At 37.7% G+C, this 18,707-nt stretch overlaps 1 protein-coding gene across 1 annotated transcript; it reads left to right on the top strand.

Annotated features, from left to right (window-relative positions):
* The first annotated feature begins 14,351 nt into the window (after window positions 1–14,351).
* LOC113116825 (zymogen granule membrane protein 16-like) lies at window positions 14,352–18,208 on the top strand. Its single transcript, XM_026285146.1, has 4 exons — window positions 14,352–14,448; window positions 14,768–14,848; window positions 17,304–17,433; window positions 17,689–18,208. The coding sequence occupies exons 2-4, from the start codon at window positions 14,794–14,796 to the stop codon at window positions 18,014–18,016; spliced, it is 513 nt and encodes a 170-aa protein (XP_026140931.1). The 5' UTR covers window positions 14,352–14,448; window positions 14,768–14,793; the 3' UTR covers window positions 18,017–18,208.
* Window positions 18,209–18,707: the final 499 nt, after the last annotated feature.

Below are 18,707 nucleotides of genomic sequence, written 5' to 3'. Positions count from 1 at the left end.
TTTATGTCGTCTTTTTTTTTTTTTTTTTTTTTTTAGCTGTACATGTGGAAAGTGCAGTTTGATGACAACATCGCATGTTGTTTACTTGATGTGCTTACACGCCGATAGCTAAGTTAACAACACAGAGACGCATGCCATTGGTCGGAGAGACCTGGGTTCGAATCCACTGTGAGACACCAATGTGTCCCTGAGCAAGACACTTAACCTCTAGTTGCTCCAGAGGCGTGCTACCTCTGACATATATAGCAATTGTAAGTCGCTTTGGATAAAAGCGTCAGCTAAAATGAAATGAATAAATATTTGAAGCAGTTTTACTCACCGCCTGCGGTTCCAACACACGATCGTGACCCTTTTTCGTTGGGACTGCATTATCCTTAAGAAATAAACGATGTGCAAATCCGGCATCAAACTGGGCCTTGTTTGTAAAACAAGCATCTTCGAAATGCAGGGAACAAACAAAAACAATTGCACAACTCCGTTGATGCTCTGTAAAAATAAACTCCATCCACTGGTCCCTTAATGCTGTTTTTTTTGGTAATCTGTGCAGGGTTGTCTTGCCCTGGCAACCAAAAACACACTCCTTTTGTGACATTTCGCGACGCTCTCCCTCTGATCAGTGAATGTCTGTGCTCTCAGTGCTCTGCTATACGGGAGCGCGCGTTCTTCCGGCAGAAGTGCCCTTAGGACCCATATAAGGAAATTCCGCTCCATCTAACATCACACAGATTCATACTCAAAAAAAACTTTCCAAAACTTGTGACAAACCGGAAGGTCAAACGTACAACTTAATTTTTGAAATGTTGTCCATGTTTAGCATGGGAATCCAACTCTTTAACAGTGTAAAAAACTCACAATGCATGAAATAGCATTTCATCCCCCTTTAACATGATTAACACGTGACTAACATGTAGTTAGCATGTTTAACAAGTGACTGGGATGTTGCTAGCATGACTAGAAAGTAACTAGGATGTTATTAACATGGTTAGCAAAGTTACTAGCATGTTGTTAACATGATTAACAAGTGACTGCATGCATTAGCATGATTAGCAAGTGACTATCATGTTGTTAGCATGATTAGCAAGTGACTAGCATGTTGTTAGCATATTTGACAAGTGACTAGCATGTTTCTAGCATGACTAGCAAGTGTCTTACATGCTATTAACATGTTTAGCAAGTGACTAGCATGTCTCTATCATGTTGTTACCATGATTAGCTAGTGACTAGCATATTGTTAACATGATTAGCATGTGACTAGCATGTAATTAACATAATTAGCAATTGACTAGCATGTAGCATGTTACACATGACACATGACTAGCATGTTATTAACATGATTAGCAATGTTACTAGCATGTTGTTAGCATGATTATCAAGTGACAAGCATGTCATTAGCTTGATTAGCAAGTGACATGTTGTTAACATGTTTAACAAGTGACTAGCATGTTGTTGACATGATTAGCAATTGACTATCATGTAATTAGCATGATTTGCAAATGACTAGCATGTCTCTAGCATGTTTTAGCATGATTAGCAGGTGACTAGCATGTTCCTAGCATGTCTACCAAGTGTGATGGTAGTCTAAAACCATTTTATTCAGTAAGAACCAACTAAAAAACAGCTAAGACCAGCGTGACAGTGGCCAAAACCATTTTACCACTTCAAAACCATGTTAATAGCGTATTTATAGCCTGGTTAGCAAGTTACTAGCATGTTGTTAACATGTTTCTTTGTTAATTCAGCTAAAACAGGTTGATTCAGTAAAAAACTGCTCAAAACCAGCTAAGACTAGCGTGACAGTGGCCAAAGCCACTTAAAAACCACCAGCTTGGGAGACCAGCCAAAGCAACCGATTAGATTAGGCTGGTTTTAGCTGTATTTTCAGTAGGGAGTTTTAAGCTTTGCTATGGCAGTACACAACTTAAATACATTGTACGTCTTATTTGAAGTAGCAATATTGTGGAACGTCAAATATGACTCAATGGTGAATGTGGTGCGCCTAAATGTTGACAGGGCCATAGGGCTAGTGTGTATTTATAATGAAAATAAATGAATTGTCTTAAATGTTTATACACCGTATGAATCATATGAGCATGAGGATGAATTGAAAAGGTTAGCTTTTATTCAGACATTCATAGAGGAGAATAGTTCATCTTGTGTCTAAGTTATGGGTGATTTTAATGCTGACGTCAGATAGAAAATCTTTATTTGCAACACACTTACAGCAGTTTTGTAATGAGTCTAACTTAATTCTATCGAGCATTGCTTTGTTGCCTGACTCAAGTTTTACCTATGTTAGTGATGCGTGGAACACAACATCTTGGTTAGACCATACTGTTACCACAGCTGATGCTAGTGCCTCACTGATAAATGTGGAGATCTGCTATGAACTTGCCACCTCAGATCATATACCTATTGCTGCTTTGTTAGATGTTGAAAAACTCCCCATGCTGTCCAGGAATAAGAATGCAGCTTCAAGTAAACTGGACTGGTCAAAGCTGAGTAAAGGCTGGCTGAATACTCATTGCCTTATTACGGTGCCCGTAAAATAACTTGTTCAGTTTACTTAGTTTTGTTGTGGCCACGGCATAATAACTCATGGGAACGTGATATTAAATTGTGGGAACATCATATTATGTCGTGGCACGAGTCACGAGATCATTTTATCAAAGTAACGAAGATGGATTCATTCATATTTTATTTTGAATTACGAAATTATTATATTATTTATACATATAAAATGTGTACATTTACATTATGACATTTTATGTTAATGTCGAGCATTGACAGTACGGTATTATTTACAAAAGTATTCAGAATGTTAAGTAAAGAGATTGATATTGAAGCAAAAAAAAGGATATAAACGAAATTAAAAAATAACCAATAATAATAGGCTAATAATAATAATAATAATGTACACATATTACGGGGGAAAGACTATCAGTTAATGGAATTACAAGACTGTATGGATAAAAAAAGTTTTTATATTTTATTACGCACTTTATGTAATATTTATTTATGATAAACTTAATTTGAATGCTGACAATCGCATGTAATACAGCCCGGTAACCAAAGCATATGGTTAATATAATAATTACATAATTCAAAATAAAATATGAATGAATCCATCTATGATAATCCCAGGTTGTTATGGTCACGCAAGTTTGTTTACACATTAAACTCGTGGCCACGAGAAAAACATGTCGTTCCCTCAACATAAGAAGTCATGGCCACGAGAAATGGATGATGTTCCCTCAACATAGCATCTCAAGGCCACGACATAAGGATTTCGTGGCCACGGCAAAACTAAGTAAACCGAACAATTTACTTTACGGGCACCGTAATAAGGCAATGAGTATTCAGCCAGCTCCTCTTTACTCAGCTTTGACCATGAAGCCCTAATGTGCTCAGATATTAATTGGATGTGCTACATGTGAAAAACTCTGTGCCATGTACAGTATGATGGTATTGTGAAATGTCTTCATGTTTCCAGTGTACCATTCTGTGAAAGAAAATGTAAGGTGCTTAACATTAGACCTGGGTGGAATGAGTTTGTGGCTGAGCAGTATGCCATGGCAAGAGAGGCCTTTAGACTCTGGTCAGAGGCAGGAAGGCCCAGACATGGGGAATTGTTAGATAGGAAAAAAAAGACAAATGCTAGAGTTAAGTATGCACCACGTTTCATTAAAAAAAATGAAAATGCAATGAGAGCAAACAACCCCACTGATCCTTGGCAAGAGGTCAAAATTATGACTAACAATAAAATATCTTTACAGGCTGATATCGAAGGTATTAGTAGCCCAGAAAAAATAGCTGAGCTCTGGCGAGAGCATTACTGTGACCTATTCAATTGTGTCAAAAGTAACCCAGTTAGAATCAATCATGAACATACTCATTTCTCAGCAGATATAATGGTTAGGGTAGCAGATATCTATGATGCCATTAATATGTTGGAGAACAACAAAGCCTGTGGTATGGACTACATTAATGCAGGGCATCTAAAATATGCCAGCCATAAGCTCTGTCCTTTGCTTTCCATGAGTTTTAATGGTTGTTTGGTTCATGGTGTCTAATGCTTTTATGTCTGTTATGTTACTACCTGTGCTTAAAGACATGGCTGGTAAGCTCAACAGTATTGACAATAATCGTCCAATTGCATTAGCCAGTATCTTGTCTAAAGTACTGGAGAGAATATTGTTAACAAAGTTAGAAATGTATGTTCTTACTACTGACAATCAGTTTGGTTTTAAAAGAAAGCATGGAACCAATTTGTGTATCTATGCTCTTAAAGAGATTGTGTCCAGGTATAACAGCCTGAATTCACCCATGTTTTTATGTTTTATTGATGCATCAAAGGCATCTGATGGAATCAATCATGAACGACTGAAATTGCTTGATAGAGGTTCCCCTACATTTTTAGTGAGAGTTTAATTGTTTTGATATGCCCATCAAACTTTTCAGGTTAAATGGGACAATGTTGTATCTGCTCCATTTCATGCCAGTAACGGAGTGAGACAAGGAGGAATTATGTCTCCTATTTTATTTAATGTTTATATGGATGAACTGTCAGACCAGTTAAATAGGTTAAAAACTGGCTGTCTTGTGGGCAAAACTGTTGTTAATCATCTAATTTATGCAGATGATCTTGTCCTGCTCTGTCCTTACAGTGTTGGGCTGCACCAGATGCTGAAAGTCTGCTCACAATATGGCTTTGATTATGATATAAAATATAACACTAAGAAAATGCTCAAGCCAATATGCTCATAAGGAAGTTTTATATGTGTTCTGACTCTGTGAAGGGCTCTTAGTTTAGAACCTACATCACACCACTATATACTGCTCAATTGTGGTCTAACTATAAGAAAAAGTGCATGCAATGGCTAAAGGTAGCATTCAATGTTGCAATGAGGTTGCTGCTCTGTGTCCCTAGGTGGCATAGTGCCAGTCATTTGTTTGTGGCACTGTCTAATAGAGTGCCAAGCTGTGAGACACTCTTTAGGCAACTGATGTTTGGTTTTATGTGTCGACTGGGCAATTCATTGAACCATATAATCGAATAAACAGCCTAGTCAGTGCTCTGAAAAGCTCTAGATACACTTCGAGCCTTAGACGACACTGGTATAATAGCCTGTCATATTGAATGTAGTGGACAGCACATTCCAGGGACCAGTTTATGGCAGGGCTCCTCTCTGACCACCATGGCCGTAGCCAGGTTTTGAAAATGAGTGAGGTCTGGATGGGGAGGTGTTGAAGAATTGTGCTATAATAACCCCAACAAATACAACTTATTATATAAATTATAACCACTTTAAAAGAAACTTTATAGATGTTTGTGAAAGATAATTTATCTGTTTTGGAGGGATTATCATTTTTAAAGCATACCCTATTTATTACATCAAATTTGTTAATACTTTATTATGGGGTGGATCATTTTATCAGTTTATTCATGCAACAAATACATATTACTGTTAAGCCTGTGTCATACTTTCCCCATGTGCGAGTCTGACTGCGCATGCGCGGCTGTGTGAAGAAGCCCTTTGCTACTCGAACCTGTACAATCCATCAATAAAACAATATAAAGACCAAATGTGCAATTGTTTGTGCAGCTCTGGGCCATTGTTTGTTCATGTTTGTTTAATGTTTAAGACGATTTACTGCACATATATATGTACAGATTTGTTGTCTTGATACTAGAAATCTATAACACATCATATTTTATTAAAACCATATTAATAGTAGGTCTATAAATAGTTAAAAATATATATAAAAGCTCTTAATGAGTTGTTTATTAGTATACAGGTGCATCTCAATAAATTACAATATCGTGGAAAAATTCATTTATTTCAGTAATTCAACTCAAATTGTGAAACTCGTGTATTAAATGAATTCAATGCACACAGACTAAAGTAGTTTAAGTCTTTGGTTTAACAGAATTTAACAGAAGCCCTCCAATTCACTATCTCGACTAATTATAGAATACTTCATAAGACCAATAATAAAAAAATTTTTTTTTTACTGAATTGTTGGCCTTCTGGAAAGTATGTTCATTTACTGTACATGTTCTTACTAATTGGTAGGGCTCCTTTTGCTTTAATTACAGCCTCAATTCGGCGTGGTGTGGAGGTGATCAGTTTGTGGCACTGCTGAGGGGGTATGGAAGCCCAGGTTTCTTTGACAGTGGCCCTTCAGCTCATCTGCATTTTTTTTTTTTTTGGTCTCTTGTTTCTCATTTTCCTCTTGGTCTGGTGAGTTTGCTGGTCAGTCAAGCACACAAACACCATGGTTATTTAACCACCTTTTGGTGCTTTTGGCTGAGGTTCTCTCGGTTGGTTGTGCATCTTTTTCTTCCACACCTTTTCCTTCCACTCAACTTTGTGTTAACATGCTTGGATACAGCACTCTGTGAGCAGCCAACTTCTTTGGCAATGAATGGTTTGTGGCTTACCCTCCTTGTGAAGGGTGTCAATGAGTGTCTTCAGGACAACTGTCAGATAAACAGTCTTCCCCATGATTGTGTAGTCTAGTGAACCAAACTAAGAAACAATTTTGACTGGGCATCGGGTTTTTACAGCCGTTATTTCATTGTTCCAAAAAAGGATGGAGGGCTGCGTCCCATTTTAGATCTTCGTACAGTTCAGAAATTAAAATTCAAGATGCTGACACTCAAACAGATCGTGACTCAAATCAGATCCGAGGACTGGTTCATCACAATAGACCTAAAATATGCGTACTTCCATATCTCCATGCTCCCTCAGCACAGGAAATTCCTAAGGTTTTCTTTCGGGGGCAAAGAATACCAGTATCAGGTACTTCCCTTCAGTCTAGCTCTCTCACCCCGCACATTCACGAAATGCGTGGATGCAGCTCTGGCCCCGCTCAGGCTGCAGGGCATACGTATTCTGAATTACTTGGACGACTGGTTGATTTTAGCGGAATCAGAACAGTTGGCGGTTTGGCATCGAGATGTCGTCCTCGCTCATATGCAGAAGTTGGGTTTGAGGCTCAATACCAAGAAGAGTGTGCTATCTCCATTACAGAGGACCACTTTTCTTGGGGTGGTATGGGATTCGGTTATGATGCAAGCCGCTCTTTCGCCCGCTCGTGTAGCCAACATCCTCACAGCCACATCAGAGCTAAAGCTAGGCCAGTCATGCACTGTAAAACAGTTTGAGAGATTGTTGGGTCTCATGGCAGCAGCGTCCAATGTGATCCCCTTTGGCCTGCTGGGCATGAGACCTTTACAGTGGTGGCTCAGGGCCAGAGGGTTCTCCCCGAGGGGAAACCCACTTCGTACGATCACTCTGCAAATTAGCGCACCAGATCCTCCTGTGGTCCCTGGGGAAATTACGCTCTCTGAGGGCAATGTATATACCAGGGACTCATAATATTGGAGCAGACACCCTGTCGAGGCAGGTGCTGAGGCCAGGGGAATGGAGGTTTCACCCCGAGGTGGTGGAGCTCATATGGGAATCTTATGGCCAAGCAGAAGTGGATCTGTTTGTGTCTCAGTACACAACACACTGTCCACTATGGTTCTCCCTTACTCATCCAGCCCCCCTGGGGTTGGACGCTATGGTACAGACGTGGTCAAGGCTACGTCTGTACACCTTTCCCCTGTTGCTCTGCTCCCAGGAGTTCTGGAGAGAGTCCGCCAGGACGGAGTAAATCTACTTCTCTTAGCTCCAAACTGGCCGAGTCGAATCTGGTTTGCGGTGCTGATTCATCTCCTCGACGGTCCTCCCTAGGAGATCCTGATCAGGAAAGACCTTCTGTCCCGGCCAGGGATTTGGAAGCTTTGGGTGTGGCCTCTGAGGGGGTGCAACTCATAGAGAGTGGTCTCTCAACTGAGGTTGTGGAGACCATTCTTAGCTCCAGAGCTCCAGCTACGAGGAAACTTTATAGACTCAAATGGAATGTTTTTTCTTCTTGGTGTTACCAACATCAGTGTGACCCCGTCAATTGCTCTGTTGGCCCAGTTCTTGAGTTTTTACTCAGTGGGTGGTGCATCTCTGGGTCGAGACCCTCTTATCTCTCGTTTCCTTCGTGGCACCTTGAGGCTGAGACCTGCAATTCGTACTAGAGTGCCGGCCTGGGACCTGGCTAATGTTTTAGAAGACCTTTCTAGGGCTCCTTTTGAACCCCCTAGATTCTGTCTCTGAGAAGTTTCTTTCGTTTAAGACTACTTTTCTCCTTGCTATTTCGTCCCTTAAAAGAGTCGGAGAGCTTCAGGCTCTCTCGGTTTCTCCCACCTGCCTTGAATTTGCACCTGGGATGGTCAAAGCATTTCTCTACCCTAAGCAGGGATATGTCCCTAAGGTACCGACCGTTGTTCCGAGACCTATTGTTCTGCAGGCTTTCTGTCCTCCCGCGTTTGCATCATCAGACCAGGAAAAATCTAACCTCTTGTGCCCGGTGCAAGCATTAGACACGTATGTTCATCGGACTTCTTCTTTTCGGAAATCCGATCAGCTGTTTGTTTGTTTCGAGTCACCTAATATAGGTCTTCCTGCCACTAAACAGACACTTAGTGAGTGGATAGTTGGGGCTATCTTTCTTGCCTATGAGTCTTCTGACCTACCGTGCCCTTTGGGGGTCAGAGCTCATTCTACTAGGAGTATGGCGGCCTCCAGAGCCTTATTATCTGGGGCCTCTCTTCAGGATGTTTGTGATGCGGCAGGCTGGTCCTCGCCACTCACATTCGTCAGGTTTTATAGCCTAGACCTGGACACTACTCCCGGGTCTCAGGTTTTTAATTCTTGAGGCGTTGTTTTTTTTTGGCTGACACTCAGGCACTTGTAATATGGCGGTTTGGGTATTCTCGTTCCCAAAGCGTTATCGACGCATCGTCTCTCCCTCGATGGGGAACATCTCGGTTACGTCTGTAACCTCGGTTCCCCGAGAAGGGAATGAGACAATGCGTCTCCCTGCCATACTTCCTTTGTTCCTGTGATCGACTTGCTTCGGCACTGTAGAAGCTAACACCGTTTGCTCCGGTTGGGGTTTTTAGCAATTCCTCGTGACGTCACTCCTGATGCTCACTCTCGCCATTGGACTAGTTGACATGGATGCTTCAGACACACTCATGCAGAATGCGTTCCCAAAGCGTTATCGACGCATCGTCTCGTTCCCTTCTCGGGGAACCAAGGTTAAAGACGTAACCGAGACATTTTGCTTTCATTTCGTGACTATCTCTGTTTACCATGACAGAAGGATCTAAGGATTTGCTTTCATTTCATGACTTTCTCTGTATACCATGGCAGAATGATCTAAGGTTTTGCTTTTATTTTGCGACTTTCTCTGTATACCATGACAGAAGGATCTAAGGTTTTGCTTTCATTTCGTGACTATCTCTGTATACCATGGCAGAAGGATCTAAGGTTTTGCTTTTATTTTGCGACTTTCTCTGTATACCATTACAGAAGGATCTAAGGTTTTGCTTCCATTTTGTGACTATCTCTGTATACCATGACAAGGGATCTAAGGTTTTGCTTTCATTCATTTAAAAGTGCCATTTTTTTAAAGACCAGAAATGCTGTACCTGCAACCAATACTTTTAATTAATGTCTTTGTATTTTTCCATATTATTTTATTAATACTTATATCTTTTAAATATAATATTTTACTCTTTTTTGTTATTTATCAAACATATTAATTTTATATTGTCTGCTTTGTGGTGTTACAAGTTAGAGTTAAAAAAAAAAAAGTTTAGATTAGAAGGTAAAGAGTTTAAATTTCAAAGTCTTCAATGTCATGGGACCATGTTGTCATTAATTGTCCATTGACATTAGTAACAGATTGAGAAAGCATCGCCCAGCCAGAAAGAATTTGTGCCCCCTCAGTTTACTTAATGAACTATAATCATTTAAACCATTAAGAGATAATTAATTGGCGTAACATGGCGCACTGTCTGAGCACATAAAGTTGTGTTCAATTTGCCCAGATCAATCAGCGTCTGACTTAAAGCAGCTTGTGTCATCAAATCAGGCTACAGAAAGAGCGATTCGCAAGCAGATGCTGATACGGTCATTGCCGTTTCTCCAGTGCCACTGCATGAGCTCTAATGGTGACATCTTATTCACGATTTAAAAAACTCAATTTATTTAATGTAATCCTTCATTTAAAGAAAATATACGATTGGTCAGTTTTTCTGTCAGTCGAAATAACTCCCCAATTGATTTTCTATTGCTTGGCCCTATGTAATTTCACAGCTGGACTACCAATCACAGTAGTTCATACAGGTGCATCTAAAAAAAAAAAAAAAAAAGAATATCATGGAAAAGGTCTTTATTTTTTGTAATTTAATTAAAAAGTTAAATATCTTATATTCTATATTCATTGCACACAAACTGAAATATCTTTTTTTTTTTATTATTCTGAAGGCTACGACTTTACGAAATTCAGTATCTCAAAAAAATTGTATATTCCATTCTGAGCTTGATTATTTTGATAAACTTTCAGTCTAAATATTGGGTACTTCTCGAGCTAGCTTAGAACATGCAACTACAATTATGGGAAAGGCTCCAGAATACAATCATCAACACAATCCACAAGGAGGGTAAGCCACAGAAGGTCTAAATGGGCTGGCTGTTCACAAAGTGCTTTATCAAAATATAATCATAGAAAGATGACTGGAAGGAAAAAGTGTTGTAGAAAAAGGTGCACAAGCAACAGGGATGACCACAGCCTTGGGAAGATTGTCAGGAAAAGCCGATTCAAGAACTTGGGAGAGCTTCACAAGGAGTGGAATTTTTAATTTTCCTAAGCTGTAATGATTAAAGGTGCTGTAGGGAACTTTTGTAAAAAATTTTTTTTTTTACATATTTATTAAACCTGTCATTATGTCCTGACAGTAGAATATGAGACAGATAATCTGTGAAAAAAATCAAGCTCCTCTGGCTCCTCCCAGTGGTCCTATTGCCATTTGCAGTTACAGACCGCTCCCGGTAAGAAATCAACCAATCAGAGCTGCGGTCCGTAACTTTGTTTGTGTTCAAAATGTAGAAAAATGTATATAATAAGCGAGTACACCATGAATCCATTTTCCAAACCGTGTTTTTGGCTTGTCCTTAATCACTAGGGTGCACCTATAATAAGTGTTTATATTCTGACTATTTTAGATTGCTTCGGGGATACCGCGGCGGAGTAACCCAGTACCTTTGTGATTCTTCATAGACATAAACAGAGAGTAGTAGTTCCGGCTATGATGTTCTTCCAAAAGACGCAAGCAGTTCTGTTTATTAACCGCTAGAGCGTCAAAAGTTCCCTACCGCAGCTTTAAAACAAAAAGCTCTTGAAATTTTTCAGTTTGTGTGCAATAAGTCTAGAATATAAGAAAGTTAGCTTTTTTTTGTTCAATTAAATTACAAAAAATAAAGATCTTTTCCATGATATAAATTTTTTTTGAGATCCACCTGTAAGTCAATTCACTGAATAGAAAAGGATGTTCCTGCGTGCACGAATTGGACTGAATATGCAGATTTTATGATTTTTTTTTCACAGAAGTTTTATTTATTTTATTTACGAAATTTGTCAAATTATGAATTGCTTAAATAAAACAAGTAATAATACTTAAAAAATACATATTATATTTTTTAAAAATTATTTACAAATTTTAAATATTGTTTTTACAGAAAGTTAGGTCCGCAGTTAGACCACAAGAGGGACCTGACAGTTCACCTTTGATTGATACTGTCATTCAACCATAAAATAAAGATGCCATTAAACAAATATTTAAAACAATACTCTCTTCATGATAATAAGATTGAAAGTGTACATATTCTCATAATGTAATAAAGATCTGTGTGAAAGATTTTTAAACAACACTTGAGACATGCAAAATCCGGATGCCCAAGTTATAAATGACAAAACATATTTTTAGCAGGTTATAAGGTAGGAATGTTCACTATGAGGAAACATCACTCTCTCACTCATCTCTAAATTTTAAAAGGACCAACATCTGGAATGCATTCTAAAACAATACATTTGAGGTGTGTTACTAATGAGACAGAAACACAACAATACTTTGTCCAATAGAAGAGGTTTGACTAGCAGGACAATATAAGTGCAGGTAGGTTTAGTCAGCAAATCAGATAAGTATAACTGCAGGTAATGACTTTATATTTCTAAAATTCCAGTGATTACTTTTTATCATCTTAATATTTTTAGGTACATATGAAAACACTAATATAGTTATAAATTGGAAACCACTACCTAAAATAATGCAGATCCAGCTGAACAATGAGTAGCAAGCTAGTTCTTGTAGGCTATTTACTGATATATGTTGTTTTTTAATGCAGATTATTGGCGTGCACTGGACAGACACTTTTTCCAAAATGTTGCAACTTATTCTAATTGTCTCTGGAGTCTATACAGTGGGAATGACCATGCGTGCGTATTGCACACACCTCTAATGAGATTATATAGATATATATTTATTCATATAGACAGACTTTTAGTTGTTATTCCCTCTTTCAGCTTTACCTGATTTCTACTCTTACTCTTTGGCTTTTTGGGACGGCAGTGGGACAGAATATTCTACTGCACAAGCAGGTCGCATCATTGGTATCATACATTAGTGGGTGAGTTAACCCATCTCAACCACAAGAGTAAAAAGGTAAATAAAACATTAATTGCGACTGAATGTTGAATAATTTTTGAAGTAAGTTGTTTTGTGTTGTAATTAATTTGTGAGGTATTCTGTGACCAAAATCTATTTGAACATGGCACATTTCTGTTTAGATTCCAGCTGAGCTATGATAGTAATTGGACAACTCTGGTTTGTGCAAGCTATGGCTCTCCGAAGGAGATGACACTTCATTATGAAGAATCCATTGTTCAGGTGTCTGGAAAGTATGACAGTGGCTACATCTTTGAGCTTATGTTTGTCACTAATAAAGGCCACTTTTTAATAGTGGGGCAACCTTCTGGAAACTCATTTAACTTCTACCCAACCCATGATGGAAGTGAGCTACGTTTTCTCAGTGGTCGACAGAATGGATATGGCATCACCTCCATTGGGGCTCACTAGGCTGTCTACTAACACCAGTGCAAACAAGACCATATTAGTGTAGTTCAACCACCTTTTCCTTCTTTTGCGCATAATTAAAGAAACAAATTTACATGTAAACTTTATATCTGTATCTGTTTTTTTTCTTCCATTTTTTTGAGACAAGCTTTTCATGTTTATTACTTGAAAAAAAGCAATGTTTTGTGACAGTTTTAGTCTATTCTATGTTCAGCTGGGTTTTTCAAAAATAAATTCTGGAAATTTGCTACATTTTAGCTGCATAAATGTAATTTCTTATATTTGAACTTTCTACATTATTTTAATGGCCTTGTCTTATTATATTTCTTCAATAACTGACACGCATATATTTTGTTTTTGTAATATGAAGATCACATTAAAAACTTGGAAATATTTTACCCTGCATTCATCATTTATTTCCTCCACTCCTCAAATGACTTGATATCTATGGGTTTTATTAACTTGTTCAGACTTTCAATCTGAAAATATGAAAATCCAGAGTAAAATAGTTTATTATAGTTAATAGTTTAAATTATAGCATTTAATGATCAATATGATGATGTAAACATGGCGTGACATGAATAGATAAAAATAAGGTTTATTTATTTATTTATTGTGAAAATTGCTCAAATAATGACTGTCCAAAGTTGTGCTGTCATTATCCTAACAAACAGCTTGTATAGTGCACGTTTACCAAAAAGAAAACAGCGTCAGAACTCAGAATGTGACATGTGATACTGTATGTGAAGGAAACAAAGAAAATCAGTGTGGTAAAAGCTGATGTTAACTCAGTGAAGGTATTGTAAACAAGTAACTTTTATCCCACAAGTAACTTGTATCCCCCAAGAACTGTGAATTATTTGAAATCAATATTTAAGTCAGTCAGTATTTAAATTGGAATTCACAAAGGCTCATTATCATAAAAGGCAATGCAAATATGATATACTGTATATTACAAATGAAAGGGGATTAGGATAACTCAAACATGGAATGCACATATCAGTCCCACTAATATGTGCATAAGTTTGTTGTTAATTTAATTCATCTAATTTCATTAAAGGTGATGAACAAAGTCTAAGCAGCTGTTAGAATCAGCAAAATACAAAAATAGTGGGTCAATTTCTTGTTAGACAGTAGAATAAGGCACACAATTCAGCTATATTGAATTAAGATCTTATAGTCCTATAATTCATAAAATCATTCTTTAATACTGAAAGTAAAAACTAATGCTGGTAGCTCAGGTATTTCGATGTCAATCATGCTATAGTTCGGGGCTCTAAAACATTCCATCTGAGGAGTGTCAGAAAACAAAAGACACAACAACATGTTGTTCAACCAATAACGAGGTCTGACAAGGACAAAGGTGTACCAGCAAGTTTAGTCAACACACTAGTTTATTCAACTATCAACCACACACCCATCTACAGGTAATGGAAACTTTAGATCTTTATTTATATATTTCTTTGTAAATGCCATTATATTTATTCTTTGTTATAGTTTATCACTTGTCTATCTTTACAGTAATCATTTAGCAGTGCTATAGTAAATTAGTTTACTAATAACTGTAACTAATAGCAATTTAGTAATTTACATCATAATCATTGAAAGTGGTTTATTGTATGCAAAGTGCCACTGATTTGAATACAGCAAGAAGTGTTTGTATCAGTGACATCATGAAATTCACAAATCCAGAATAACTGTAATTCAATAACAATCAAATATTAATTTATTATGATTTCCTTACAGTGTGCAGGAAAGCAATTTATTCCAAAATGTTGCAGTTTTTCCTGATTCTTTCTGCAGTTTATTCCATGGGCATGGCAGCACGTGAGTATTAACACATCTGTGATACAATTTATTCTGCTCAGATAAGTAAGAAAAAAGTCAATAACAAAATATTTGAAACCCCTTTTTGTGATTAAATAGATAAAGATAACAACTCATAATTCCCATAATCAGACAGAAGTCAAGTTCCAAGATAAACAGATACAATGTAATGTAACAACAATGAGTTTTATATAATAATTAACTCAAATGATATATAGGGAATTTGAATAATTAATCAGGAATATGATTAATATATATCTCAGATGACAGTTACATTAAATTTTATTGATTATGAAAAATAGCTCAATTGTCTATACCAATAACTAATTACAGGGCACTGTAACTTACTCATTAATATGTCAATATTCCATTCTTCATATCAATTATTGTGATATCTCTTACTGTAAATTACTGCAAATCAAACAGTGGTTTGTCCAGCAAACCAGATTGACCTATCAATTTTCAATAAAGTTATCACTTCTTATAATTCAAGGAAAAATATTCTCTGGCCATGAAAACATTATCCTATCCTTATGATAAATTTAGTTTCTAAATTTAAAGCTTGTAGCTAAAGATCAGACCTTTCAGTGACTCGTAATGTGAGTGGGGTGGAGTCCAAGCCAATCATGAATATAGGGTTTTTAATAATTCAACTAGTGATATATCGAAACTACAAATCACACAGAGTAAATATGCGTACGACAATACTGACAGTAACCTTTATACAAGACATAACGGAATCCAAATAAAAGAGAGAGAGAGAGAGAGAGCGAGCGAGAGAGAGAGAAAAAATGGAGAAAGCGAGAGAGATCACAGAATGAGCTCAGGTATGAAAATCAGTCAGTAACCTTTTTGGAAGCCAACAACAATCAGATCATAGCAACACTTTAAAGCAGCATTTAAATCTCCATAGACAACGATACTTGCATGGCCCAGTGGGTGAGCGTGGTACCGGCGACGCGCGTGTGATGCGCGGGTGAGCTGCTCTGGATCTCGGCGTGAGCGTGGGGTCACGTGGTCCTTTGTGGCAAAGGGATGTTCGTTCATCTTTGCGCGGTATTTGAAAGGTTCAACAAACAATGTTCCAGAATTCGCCTTCCTTGTGTGGAGAGGCGAATAGTCGAATAAACTTAGTAAAGAAAAGAAAACAAACAACAAAAACGAAAGCTTCCAAAGGAGCCATGAAAATGGCTTTCCTTTCCTCAGTCCCTGTGCTGAGGGGGACGGTGAAATGAGCGCGGCCCAAGGCCTCGCGGGAGCGACGTTGGTCACAGCATGTGTGAGTTTGAAGCGAGTAAGCGTAAGAAGAGACTAGGCGATGTGAGCGTGGCACAAGGCCGCGCCGAGGGACTCGCGGGAGCGACGAGGGTCGCACAGGAGAGCAGCGTGTCCGAGAACCAAGAACGAGAAGAAGAGAAGGAGAAAGCGGATCTTGTCCGGTCGGTTCTTATGGCTTGGGATGGTTCACGCCTCTTTTTGCGTAAACACCCAATGAACGTCCGCGATCTGAAGCGGGGGAAAAGTTTCTTTGTCTCTGTGGAGACAACCCCCTAGTGATTTAGGGGTTGTCCGATTTCATCAGGGATATTCTAGCAAGTTCGTAATTCCAGATTAAATACATTTTTCATTACTTTGCTCTAGATAAATGGGTCTGTCAAAGCATGACGATTACACAGATACAAAAAATTATATATATAAATGATCAAAACATGAAGTTACATTCAAATGCAGAATTACACACATTTAAAGATTTGATTGACACATGATAACACTGCAGATAGTCCCAATTTATATGGGAAACCTCTAATGTACCAAAAAGAAATACGTAATACATTTAGAAAACATAAAAACAAAAAGGTAATGGTTTAGAATGCATTGGGAAAAGAAACCAGTGATTTGGCTTCTCTCCTGTCCTGTTGCCCTGTGTGGTCGTAAAATTTTATGAGCTGCAGGAGTGTGGGGGTTGCAGAACATGGCTCTCTTTGAGAAAGTTAAAATGATTCTTCTGAGAAACAATTCCAATTTATACGCTAGAAAATTATAATCCTCGCATAACAAGGATTAACCATGGTACACACAAAACATATTCAAAATACATATTATTAATAAAATGATGAAAGTAAGGAACTTCTACGAAAGGTTTCCTTTGTCTCCAGTGTTGAGGAATTTGGGGGGGTTTTCAGGTCTCCTTTGAGGCTCGCATGGGTATCGTAAAATAATTTAAGTCCAGCCAGGCTGGCGCCAGGCCAGGCATTTAGTGCAAACAGGTTTCCATTTTTATGCCTGAATTTAACCAATGAATCGATGACCTGCATATCTGTTACAGTAAACAAAAACAGCTTACCTTCTAAATTTAGGTTCTAACTTTAGCTCTGCCATCCATTTTCTGAAATAATCTTTGTTGTTGCTCAAATATACGTGAGATCATTTTAATAGCTATTATTCCTTCTTTCAGCTTTACCGGATCTTTTCTCTTACTCACCTGCTGTTGGGGACGGCAGTGGGACTGAATTTTCCACTGCCAGTGAGGGTCGCATCACTGGTATCAGGGTCTGGGAAAACAATTACTACTACTATATCTCTGGGTAAATTTCCTCAAGCACCATCCAAATTATAAAATAACCAAAAATATATATAACTATATTTAAAAACCGTATGAAAATGTAATGATGTATGAAGTTTTGAATGATCAAAATGTATTGTCCTTGATCGATACTACAAACAGTTTCTCTAAGGAAAACATTTTTGATTTAATTTATATAGTAGAAGTTGGAGTTGTACATTGCTTTTCATGCTTTCTGGCATTGCACTATTTGAACACTATTTAAATATTTTTTTAGGTTCCAGCTGAAGTACGAGAGTAACTGGACAGCAGTGGTTGGTGCAAATAGTGGCAATCAGATGGAAATGATACTCAATGACAAAGAAGCAATTATTCAGGTCTCTGGAAAATATTACTCTGGCTACATCTATGAGCTTGTGTTTATCACTAATCAGTGGCGCTTTTTAAAAGTGGGACAGTGTAGTGGGCTCTCATTTAACTTCTATCCAACACAGAAAGGAAATGAGCTGCGTTTTCTCAGCGGTCGACAGAATGGAAGTGGCATCACCTCTATTGGGGCTCACTGGGCCACAATACGTACTGCACCTGGGAAAGCCCGAAACTGATTTTTATTTTCTCAATTTTTTATTTAATGGGACCTTACTACAGAGAAACATAGAAAAATGAATATTGTACTTGAATATCTTTGATAATTTGATTATATTCTTTTAACCTGTACTGTGTTAAGAAGATGTTCTTATACCTAAAGCAGTTTGTCTAATTCAGTAAATTGTTAAAAATAAAATGTATCAAATAAAAATGCATGAATAAACAATATTCAAGATGTACATCCCATATATATATATATATATATATATATATATATATATATATATATATATATATAAAATAATAATAATAATAATAATAATCTTACCAAGGCTATATAATTAGAAGTCAAGTTGAGCATGCTATACACTGTAAAAACTAAAGGTGCCTCAGGTATCCTTTGGTGTACTCCAGGAACCTTAAAATGTATTTTAAGTGCCTCAAAGCTCTTTTTCTCATAATAGGGTTCCTGGAAGAACCTTTATAGTCTTTGCAGTTCGTGCAGGAACTCATGGGATCCTCGAAGCACTTTGTTCCCAGTTCTGTGGTTCTGGAGTCACCCTTTCATTACACTGAGACCTCAAGGTGCTCTGGAGGTTCCTGGAGGAACTCACATTTTAAAAAAGGGTTACTGCAAGCTCTGTTAACATTAAAGTGGTTCCTGGAAGATCTCACTTGTAAAATCCAGCATCTGGAAGAACCCAGAGA

Source organism: Carassius auratus, chromosome 16 (genome assembly GCF_003368295.1).
Source record: "Carassius auratus strain Wakin chromosome 16, ASM336829v1, whole genome shotgun sequence".
NCBI classification, from domain to species: Eukaryota; Metazoa; Chordata; class Actinopteri; order Cypriniformes; family Cyprinidae; genus Carassius; species Carassius auratus.
The sequence above is the reverse complement of the archived record's forward strand: the minus strand, read 5'-3'. Positions and strand labels throughout refer to the sequence as shown.